This window comes from Etheostoma cragini, chromosome 16 (assembly GCF_013103735.1).
Source record: "Etheostoma cragini isolate CJK2018 chromosome 16, CSU_Ecrag_1.0, whole genome shotgun sequence".
NCBI classification, from domain to species: Eukaryota; Metazoa; Chordata; class Actinopteri; order Perciformes; family Percidae; genus Etheostoma; species Etheostoma cragini.
This window is the reverse complement of record NC_048422.1, coordinates 15,260,016-15,270,261: the sequence shown is the minus strand read 5'-3', so window position 1 is coordinate 15,270,261 and position 10,246 is coordinate 15,260,016. Positions and strand designations below refer to the sequence as shown.

At 40.9% G+C, this 10,246-nt stretch overlaps 1 protein-coding gene across 6 annotated transcripts in view; it reads left to right on the top strand.

Annotated features, from left to right (window-relative positions):
• golga2 (golgin A2) overlaps nucleotides 1-10,246 on the top strand; it is a 39,887-nt gene that overhangs the window by 8,574 nt on the left and 21,067 nt on the right. For 4 of the 6 annotated variants that reach the window (XM_034895637.1, XM_034895635.1, XM_034895636.1 and 1 more), the window contains 15 exons: nucleotides 99-240; nucleotides 518-607; nucleotides 1,236-1,343; nucleotides 1,480-1,567; nucleotides 2,200-2,342; nucleotides 2,569-2,787; nucleotides 3,711-3,824; nucleotides 4,058-4,282; nucleotides 4,491-4,590; nucleotides 5,071-5,162; nucleotides 5,450-5,678; nucleotides 5,889-6,050; nucleotides 6,179-6,285; nucleotides 6,547-6,739; nucleotides 6,906-10,055. In XM_034895637.1, the coding sequence (XP_034751528.1) occupies nucleotides 99-240; nucleotides 518-607; nucleotides 1,236-1,343; nucleotides 1,480-1,567; nucleotides 2,200-2,342; nucleotides 2,569-2,787; nucleotides 3,711-3,824; nucleotides 4,058-4,282; nucleotides 4,491-4,590; nucleotides 5,071-5,162; nucleotides 5,450-5,678; nucleotides 5,889-6,050; nucleotides 6,179-6,285; nucleotides 6,547-6,739; nucleotides 6,906-7,174 (2,281 nt within the window). In that variant the 3' untranslated portion in view covers nucleotides 7,175-10,055. Of the gene's footprint in view, nucleotides 1-98; nucleotides 241-517; nucleotides 608-1,235; nucleotides 1,344-1,479; nucleotides 1,568-2,199; nucleotides 2,343-2,568; nucleotides 2,788-3,710; nucleotides 3,825-4,057; nucleotides 4,283-4,490; nucleotides 4,591-5,070; nucleotides 5,163-5,449; nucleotides 5,679-5,888; nucleotides 6,051-6,178; nucleotides 6,286-6,546; nucleotides 6,740-6,905; nucleotides 10,056-10,246 lie in introns of those variants that run through there. The other 2 variants (XM_034895633.1, XM_034895634.1) reach the window with 1 other exon arrangement.

Sequence of the window (10,246 nt, the reverse complement as noted above, 5' to 3'; positions counted from 1 at the left end):
TAATTGTTTGCAACACAACAGGTGGCGTGAGCAAGCGTCCACAGTCATGTAGTTACGTAGGTTACATGAACAATCTCTGCATATGTGTGTGTTTGCAGCAATTTGAGTGAGGAGTCGAAGCAGCAGAGCTCAGAGCTGTCAGAGCAGTTAAAGCTGAGTACACAGAAGAATGGAGCAATGACGCTGGAGGTGGAAGATCTTCGCAAGAGACTCGAGATAGCTGACCTCATGTTGCAACAGGTGCATTAAGACACAGGCACAACATTTTACAGTACACAGTCATACAGTACACATATAAACTGATCTTCCTCACCCTTCCTCTCAATGATTGTTGGATCATGAAGTGGTGGATCAACTCTGTAGCCAATCTATGACAAAAAGCCAATGTTTAGTTTCGATCTAGAGCCTGGAATGTTTGTTTGCAGACAAGGCGGTTAGATGTGATTTTTCTTTTTCTTTTCTTTTTTTCATAGTTTACCTGCTTTTCATTTCAACATTGGTCATTTTTGTCTTCCAGTGCTCCAGCCAGTCAGATCCCACGAGTGCCAACCAGCAGGTCCAGTTACTGCTTGGAGAGAAGCAGCAGCTGGAGGCACACAATCACCAGGTCTGTGTTCAAGGACAGCTATCTGCTTGTATGTCATACTAGGGCCTTTCTGTGTGGATATATTTTTTTAAAGTTTTGATTTGGTGCACTGTTTGTAAATTTATTCATAAGCGTGAATCTCTTTAGCAGTTATTTAGTTAGCAGTTGTTTTGTTCTAGTGTGAAAAAAATAAAGCCAATCTACATAGGATAACTATCCACTAGAATCCCTACAGCCATTGTTCAAAATGTGTTTATTATAAGGATAAACCCCTTGAGATAACACAATCATTACATAAAAACAGAGAAGTGAAAAAACAAAAAACACAACACATGCATTTGTTTATCAATACATTACAACCACCAAATTATAGTAAACAATAGAGTGTGTGAATTTCTAACTACAGTCAAATATAAACATTAGGTATGGACAGTAGGTATAAGGATTGCCTGCATTCCTTTTCTGGAAACATACACTCTCAGCCATTCATTATAACTTTGCTGTTCGCATTTGCATCAAATGACCGTTTAAATGGCATCTACCTTTTCTACTTTTCCTCAACCTTTTCATATTTCAATACATAAAAGTTGCAAACTAAATAATTTTATGGTCGTTAACATCGTTTTCACCCTTATGTTTGATTTTGTAGCTGATGGAGTCGATTGCCCAGCTGCAGACAGAGAGGGACTGCTATGCAGAGCAGATCCAGGAGGAGGGCCGTCTATGGAAGGACAAAACAGAACAGCTGCTAACACAGGTACACTACATACAGTAACATCAGCATAGAAAGGATGACTATAGCTTTGAAAATAAAGACATCTGTATGTTTTTTGTTGTTGTTGTTTTATTAAACAAATGACTACTTGGTCTGTGTCAATTTCTATCTGTGCCAGGTGTCTTTGGTTGCAGAGGAGAGGGACAGAAACATTAGCCGAGTCCAAGAACTGGAAACCAGCATTACAGAGCTTCAAAATGCTGCGGGTACGAGCTTCACACTACCCGTATCTAGGGCTTGTTCCTTTTCCCGGCTTTTCTATAGCTCCTTCATTGTGCCGCATTTTTACCTTTGGTAAATAAGCTAACCAATTGCCTGACCATAGCAGGATTAACAGAATCCACTTATTAGGGGCTGCTCTTGTCTTCCAATAATGTAAACCTACTTTAAGGAAAATGGAGAGAAAACTTCAGAGGTAAAGAAGACTGGAGCACACAGATGTGGAGCCATAATAGTGCAGACAGAGTGATTTTTGACACTATTGTTAACTAGAGTTGAAATTTTAAACCGAACATTTATTTTTTAAAGGCCACAAATCCATCTGTGTGCTTCAGTCTTATTTTTTTTTTCTTTCAGAGTAAAATCCATGTGGCTGTGAGATTTGACATTTATAGCCAAGTACGAACATAGTTGAGATAGTGAAAACTCAACACATTCAATTTTTGGGTTTATGATAATATTTATTTCAGCATAACCTTAAAAGCTTCATAATATATGAACTGTAGCATTCTAAATACTGAGTACAAGCTGTTGACACAGCTACCAGAGTCTGGTGTATTATTCTGTTGCAAAATGATTAAACCTGATAACTGTCATCCTTTCTTGTCTCCTTTTCCAGCGTTGTTGTCCCAGGAGAGAGAGGCCCGGGATAATGCAGAGCCTCAGTCCTCGGGGCCTTCAGAGAGCGAGGTGGCGCTTCAGGAGGCCCTCAACACTCTTCATCAGGAAAAAGAGGCTCTTACTGCACAGTACCAGGCACAGGTATGCATTACATTAACACATGTTTAGGCAGATCAAATATTTAATATTTAGTCAATGTCTTGAATTATAATGAAATTTTACGTGAGGCAGAGTATTGTAATGGCCATTTGTCTGTCACTTTTGAAAGTTACGCCAGTTGAGTTGTTCTTTACACAATGTTTTAAAGATTATAAGTGGTCTTAGGTTTGAAGTTTGTAAAATCAGCCTCTGTAATATTTTTTCTTAGCTGAGAGATAACGAGCAGCTGAGCCGCCTGTGTTCAGAGCAGGAGACGCGTCTCGGGGAGATGGAGCGCCAGTTGGAGAGACAAGTCCAAGAGGAAGGGGACCGCAGGCGCATGTTGGAGGATGTTCAGTCGGACAAGGCCACTATTAGCCGTGCTCTCACCCAGAACCGTGCACTGAAAGACCAGCTGGCTGAGTTACAGAATGGTTTTGTCAAACTGGTGAGGCTGAAAGTCTAGCTGTCCAACTGTCCTTTTTTAATAACACATTTTGGTAGTGCTGTCATTTACATACTCAATATTTATTTAGTCTCTGTCCTAACTTGCTTTAATTCTGTAGGGATTGTATCCCTACGCCTTTTCTTCTTCTTACATCTTGTTGGCCTTTTTGCCGTAAAGCAACATTGCGTAGTACTGGCATTGTTTCCGTTTTAGCACCCCTACAGTTTCAGAGTGTAATTTACTCAAACACCACTGTTGTGAATATGGACAGCTGCACAAGTGTATTTGTTATGATTTAAAGTACTTATACAACAACTTTGCTAACACAGCCAAAAGCACCTGGGTAAGCTGTGTAAACATCAAGACTACCCCAAGTCTCGGAGCTTTGAGTCCTGGCAGGGCTGACTGAGCTGTCTAGCTGGTGGCAGCTATAGTTAGCTGCAGTTAGAGGTTAGAATACTTTAGCAACAAGAAAAGCTTTATGTCCGTCAGGTAATTCCTTTAATCACAGAGCAGCCAGAGGACGTCAGAGGGAAAACCAGAAAACATGTTCTCCATAAAGTATGAACCAGTTTTACCTAAATCAGCAGTAGTGTCGTAAAGCGTTACACACTTTTCCTGCGAGATCGTACCGCTCGCCAAAGTTACGTATTATGATCGGGTGCAGAGTGGAACGACGGAGGCCCCATTCTCCGTAGTATAAGTCAGTGTGCCTCAAAATGAATTTATTTTAAGGTTAAATAGATACAGAATGTTGTTTTTAAATTCACTTTGTATCTGATTGGATCTTTCATGTCTTTTTTATTTGGTTATTGTACTTAGTAGTCACAAATTATGAAAGTACATGTATAGAAAGTATTCGCTAGAGTGAGCGAGACTGCTGTCTTTAAGCCTAAATTCCTGTCACTCCTTCATTTGTACAGACTAATGAGAACATGGAGCTGACCACTGCCATCCAGTCAGAGCAACATGTGAAAAAGGAGCTGGCTCGCAGAATGGGTGAACTGCAAGAAGAACTGCACAACGTCAAGGAGCAGGTATGGTCTCTCTCCGATGCAAACTGAATTGAAAGTCTGCTGATAGATTTTGATAGACTATGTCTACATTATATCTTGCGGAATCTTAGATGATATAGTTATTATTTCAATAGGTGTTGTCCACCATACACAAACTAGTGCACTAACTCAATACAAGGAATTGAATTCATTTTTCTCATTTGTTTTCTACTTCCTTTTGGTATTCATTTTCCTCTTCATTCCCTCTGGTCCAGCTGGAACTGAAAAGTAATGACACTCAGGGTCTGATGGAGCAGAGGGACCAGGTAGTGGCCCAGCTGCAGCAGTACTGTGCTGGCTACCAGGCTCTGGTCTCAGAGAGGGAACAGATCCACCACCAGTATCTGCAGCAGATCCAGCTCATGGACCGGCTGCAGCACGATGAAAGCCAGGGCCGTGTGCAACTGGAGATCAGCCACAATCAGCTCAAGCAAGCGCAGGTATGTATTTAAGGCATTGTTCACGTGACCATTGACGATGTATGAAAAACTTTCATATATTTCGATCCAGTATGTTGTTATGTATAATGGAGTGCAGTATTGACATAATGCCCTCTTGTTCTTCCTCATCTAATAGAATATGTTTAGACTACTTTAGAAAGGGACTGGAGTCTGTTTGTTTTGACTGCGTCTCTGTCACCTTCTGCAGGAGCATATGGAGCTGTTGGTCAGAGACAACGAGCAGCTGAAGGCTGAGGTAAAGGAGCTGCTCAACAGCTCAGCTCTTGCCACATCATCCAGAGACCAAGGTGAGGTTGTCTATTACTAGTATGTTGGTGCTTTTTTCCCCTTTGTTTTTACCGTCGTTGTCGAATCTTCTTCAGATTGTATTTCTTTGTGTGCCCTTCATCTGAAATTCCGAGCCAAACAGAGAACTCGAGTTCCCTTCACAGGCATGTGGTTGTGCCCCACATGTTTAACAGCAAGGTGGTTCCTCTTGTTTCACACTGTTTAATTTAAAAGAAATGGAATTTAGCAATTGAAAACTGTAGTTCTTCACAAGAAACAAGGGCATTGTCAATGATGCAAAGCAACGGACACTTTCTAATACCAGAGCTGCAGCACCCATAGCTTCAGACCTAACCTGTGCCACCTACAGGCAAGGAAAGTAAGAGAGCAGTAATCTTGCTCCACATATGGGTAATGAGTGTTGTAGTCTAAGACCACTGACTTTACAAGGGGAGAAAATATCTGTCAAAATGTATTAATATTTTAAATATGTCACTTAGGCGATGGAGTGGAAAGCCAGTCCCTGCAAGAGAGCCCAGAGAAGTCCTCTCCCATAGTTATCCCAGAAGACTTTGAGAGCCAGAAGGAGATGGTGAGGAGGGTGAAGAATGTTCTTCCCCATAACCACTTATGCTTTTTTTTCTTTCTTTGCTTTGTCTTTTATTACATATTATAAAGACCTAAATCCCGTTTGAAGTTGACACTTACATGATACATCCAGTGTTATGCCAGTTTAAATGATTATTTTTTGAAACCTTAATAATATGAGATTAATTTATAACCACGTTTTAGACTTGAGTTTGGGATTAGCCTTGTTTGACCCATTGACTCATCTGCTCCCTCCCTTAATCCTCACCTTCACCTTCTGTCCCCCGGCAGGAGGAGTTTATCCGTGGAGCTTTGGCTCAGCTGCAGCTGGAGAGGGACGAGGCCAGAAGGCAACTTGAGGATGAGCACCGGCTTCACATGGCAGCGCGGCACCAGGCCGCTGTGGCCTTCAGCCTGGAGCAGCAACACCACAGCCACAAATCTGTTCACGACCATCATCACGAGTACGATAACACTCAGGGCCAACATAGTCACTGTGAACACAGTCACGAGCAGTCAGGTAAGGAAAACTAGATGTTTTGTGTTGTTACAATAAGAAGGCCAACGTGTGTGTGTTCCTAATTTATTAATATAGAATAGAATGCATTTATTGTCATTATACATATATAGCCAATCCTGATTATATTATTTAAGGATTTCTGATTATGTAGATGAAAAAGGTATCTGGGGTGATTTATCTAAACAAGCTACTTTACTGACCTCTTCTTAGAAGGAGGAGTGCCAGTGGAAGTTCATCAGGCCCTGCAAGCTGCCATGGAGAAGCTTCAGCAGCGTTTCACATCCCTCATAAGAGAGAAAGCTGACCTGAAGGAGAGGGTGGAGGAGCTGGAGCACCGCTGCATTCAGCTGTCTGGAGAGACTGACACTATAGGTGAGACAGTGGGATATGTCTGTTGTATCACTTTGTTAACCAATTAGTTTTGGTTGAATGTTGTCATGTATGTTATAGTTGTCAGAAAGATAGAAAACCTCTTCATCCCCATACTAATTTCTTTCCAGGGGAGTACATAGCCCTGTATCAGAATCAGCGGGCCATCATGAAGCAAAAACACCAGGAGAAGGAGCACTACATCAACATGCTGGCCCAGGACAAGGAGGAGATGAAAGTACTGTATAGCCATCTTTTTGTTTAAAAAAATAACCATCAGTGGACACATGGGTAGCTCACCTGGTAGAGTGTGTACCCATATATAGAGGGTTTCTCCTTGACGCAGCGGCCGCGGGTTTCACTCTGACCTGTGGCCCTTTGCTGCAGGTCATTCCCCCTTTCTCACCTCTTTTATATCTTCAGCTGTCCTAAAAAGTGCCCATAAAATAAAATAAAAAATAATCGTCAATGCAGCCATTGTTTCTCTATTGTCCATCAGGCAAAGCTGGCAGAGCTGCAGGATCTGGTGATGAGGCTGGTGGCTGAGAGGAATGACTGGTACAGCCGCTACACCGGAACCTTAGCCAGCGCAGGCACAGTGAACCCTGACCTGCTTCCTGTTGGGGAGGATCACACTCACCCAGAGCACCACGCACACACACACACAATGCTTAATGCTGTCAGCGGAGCAGGTAGGCACAATACGCAATACTCTGTGTATAGTATAGCTGTCCCTACTACATCATAAATGATGCAAAGACAAAAAGGTGTGTGTGTGTGTGTGTGTGTGTGGGTGTTTGGGTGTGTGTGTGTGTTCTTTGTATCTTCATCCTGCTGCTTGCCTTCTCTCTGTTGCAGAAGCAATGGAAGTCATTCCTCTGTCAGAACCCACTACACCCCTGGAAGCCCCGTCGTCCCAGATGCTGTTGAGCGGGTCAGCCCAGACAGACTCCAAGGCCCCGGGGCCCAAAGAGGACGCCACAGCCCAGCAGATCATGCAGCTGCTCCACGACATCCAGAACCCACAGGGAGTGCCACGATCACCCCCCTTCCTCGGGGAAAACCCCTGCATCCCCTTCTTCTACCGGCCTGACGAACAGGATGAAGTCAAAATCCTGGTTGTGTGAGGTGTGTGTTTGTGTGTGTTAGAGTGTGAGTGAGTGTGTGAGAGACACATAAAAATGCCCCCTCTGTGTGTTGGCAGTAATGTGTGTATGGTGATATAGAGAGTATTTTCAGTTGGTTTTTGTCTATGATGCTCTTCCCAGAGAGATAACCAGTATTCCATAACACAATCTGGTCATTCTTAATACCACCATTTTTCATCCCCATCCCCCCACTCGTCTCCCATTTTACACATAAGTGCAATAAAGGGGCCTCATAGTCTGTCCCCTTGCTGATACAGTACTTAAAGAGCTGTCGAAAATGATTAGCCTTGTTTGCAACTTCATTTTAGTGCAAATCTCAGTTATACACAATTGACTGTACAAATGCCAAAAATGAGCATCACGTTTGAATGTAATAATGCAAATACTTACCCCGTATGTTTGTGTAATGTGAGGAGAATCGATGATGGTGAAAGGGTGCATGAGGAGAAGAGATGTAGAGTGAGATGTAAGTTAAAGTCAAAGAAAGACACAGAGTGCACATAATAGCTTTTGAGCTGTTACGATTTAAAAGTCAAGCTCTCTGTTGCATGATGAGGTCCAGAAAGATGAAGGCAGGTGTCGCAGTTTGTTACTGTTCCTAAAACAACCTTTTCTCTAACTTTTGTCTTTGTCCTCCAAACACTGAAAATAAGTCTTGTTAAATGTTGCAATATGTTAATATGTGAAACATTTGTATTGTGATGTCAAACATCCTGTAAGACTGAGAGATTTCCACACAGTTATGAAAAGGTGGTTTCTAAAGTCATTGAGGGGATAGATGCAATTTAAAGACCCCATGGAGAAAAAAAACACATTTTAGTCAAAGAGATTAAGGCATTATTTTTAGTGTGTAATTTAGATAAATAATAGAGCTTGGGATGCTGTGCTTCAGGCTGCTTTCCACATCATTGTTTTTTGCAAGTTATACTTTTTCTTTGTCATTAGCATGATAGATTGTAAGGTGCAATGGCTAGAGGAAGTTACAGGAAAAATGGTGTGAAAATCTCTTTATCTGCACTCCTAATTCATAGCCTCGTCACAAACGTCTACATAGTTTATTTTCCCTTCATCCATAATTGAGTCCTAACATAACAGTTTCATGGGGTCTTTAAGTTTCTTCACAAATTGAGGCTATTGAGTAGATCCTATTCTTTACTGTTACATTTGCTTCTAGTTCCACATGTCAAAGATGAATTAATACACATCCTTTATAACTGGACTGTGTGAGTGTACATGATGCGTGTGTGTTTCCTCTTCAGCTGAAGTTTCATCTTCTTCTTTTTTGTAGAGTTCTATCAGATTATATAAGAATGATTGCACTAAAACTGTACAAAGCTTGTCATTCAGCTCTGTCTTGTGCGGCTGGTTGGACAGTGACGTTTCTAAATAAACTTGCTTAATTATTCCTGTTGAGGTAAAGGGAATCCTGTGAAGCCGCACTCTTTAAGCTGAGGGTTCCAGTTGAAGCTGTGTGTGTGTGTGTGTACTGTACTGTACTGTACTGTACATATGAATAGAAGGTGACATTAATGAGACTGCTCTGTTCAAAAGGTTGTGATGTTATTCCCAACAGTGTGTCAAATTCAATCAGAATTTGAGAAAATGAACAACTCTTCCCAAAACTACACATATCTATGTTGATAATTTTATAGTGACGTGTATTGGCAACACTCCTGTGGGCATTGAAAACAAGAAATTAATTAGGATTCTAACATTGGGATTAATTGATCAACAATGAGCTCCTTCCTTTGGCAACTAATAACCATAGCTATGCTCTCCCAGTTATTTTCTTTCCATTTCAGATGAAATCATGGAAGAGGCCTTTGGTTTTGAGGAGTCTTTCAATGATTTCAATATGCAAAGACATGAGAGTCTCACCGCGAGTCATACAAAAATCCCACAGACTACTTTTGGAGGTATTTTAACCTTCTCATTTGGATTTCATTGAATTTTAAGATCCTCTCTGTTGTGTTTGAGGTAGCACACATTTGTAAGTTACTATTGAACACTTGATACGTATCACTAACTGCAACAGGACAGAAAGCATTAGTGGAAATTTTGGTATTTTAAGCAAAATGTAAAATGTGGGGGCCATATGTACTTGGTGTTTTTTTACAGGCAAAGTAAACAGCGCTGTGTTCCACAGCCCTTTGTTAGGAAACAGGGTTTTTTGAATAGATTTACCTAATCCTTTCTTGATTTTTTAAAATGTCTTGCTTCTTAGCATTCTGTCACTTTTTGGTTTCCTTATAAACATGCCACAAAATATGAGTTTATTTTATTTTTTGTTCATTCTATTTCTTTTGTCAGGCGAAGACGTACAATCTACAATAAAATGCTTTTATTGATTCGGGGCTTGGGAAATCACAAATAAGACAATATGGATGCAATTACTTCCCACACTAATTCACTGTTAAATGTTGTGTGATTGAAACAAATAGCAAGGAACCATTTATTGTCTTTACTGTAAAAGAGGTGGTGTATATACTGTAACTGTGTAACATATTGTATATTCATTATGCCTGGTGTGTGGGGGAAAGCTGCTCTGCCATGTTTACTGGCAGCGTGGACTGTGTGTCTGAAAGTGAGCTCAGAGTCAAGGCCTTGGCGGTTACTGACTGGCTGTGATTTAATACAAAGATTGACGTAAAAAAGCAAAAATGTTCTATTTATTTGGAATAAGTTAGTATCTCAACTAATCAGTTTTAATGTAAAATAGAAGTTACGGATGGAAATGAAGGATCGTTCAGAGAACTGATTTGTTTGAGGGCTGCTTCTGACAGAAGCTTTCTGAATAGTTTTTCTCCTTGAGTAATATTTTCTCCCTTTCTCCTGAATAAAACTGATTGATCAACTTGAACATATTGTGTCTCGATTCCTTAATTATTTTGATATTTTGGATAATGTTGCCAGTAAAGACAGGCAGTTTAACTGTCAAGTGTCGCTAATAACATAATCGAGGGCTCCATCATGTTACATGCACAGAAACAAAGCAGCTAAATACAGTTCAGCCATTATTCATGTGATTATTAACACGTTCTTTTCTTACTG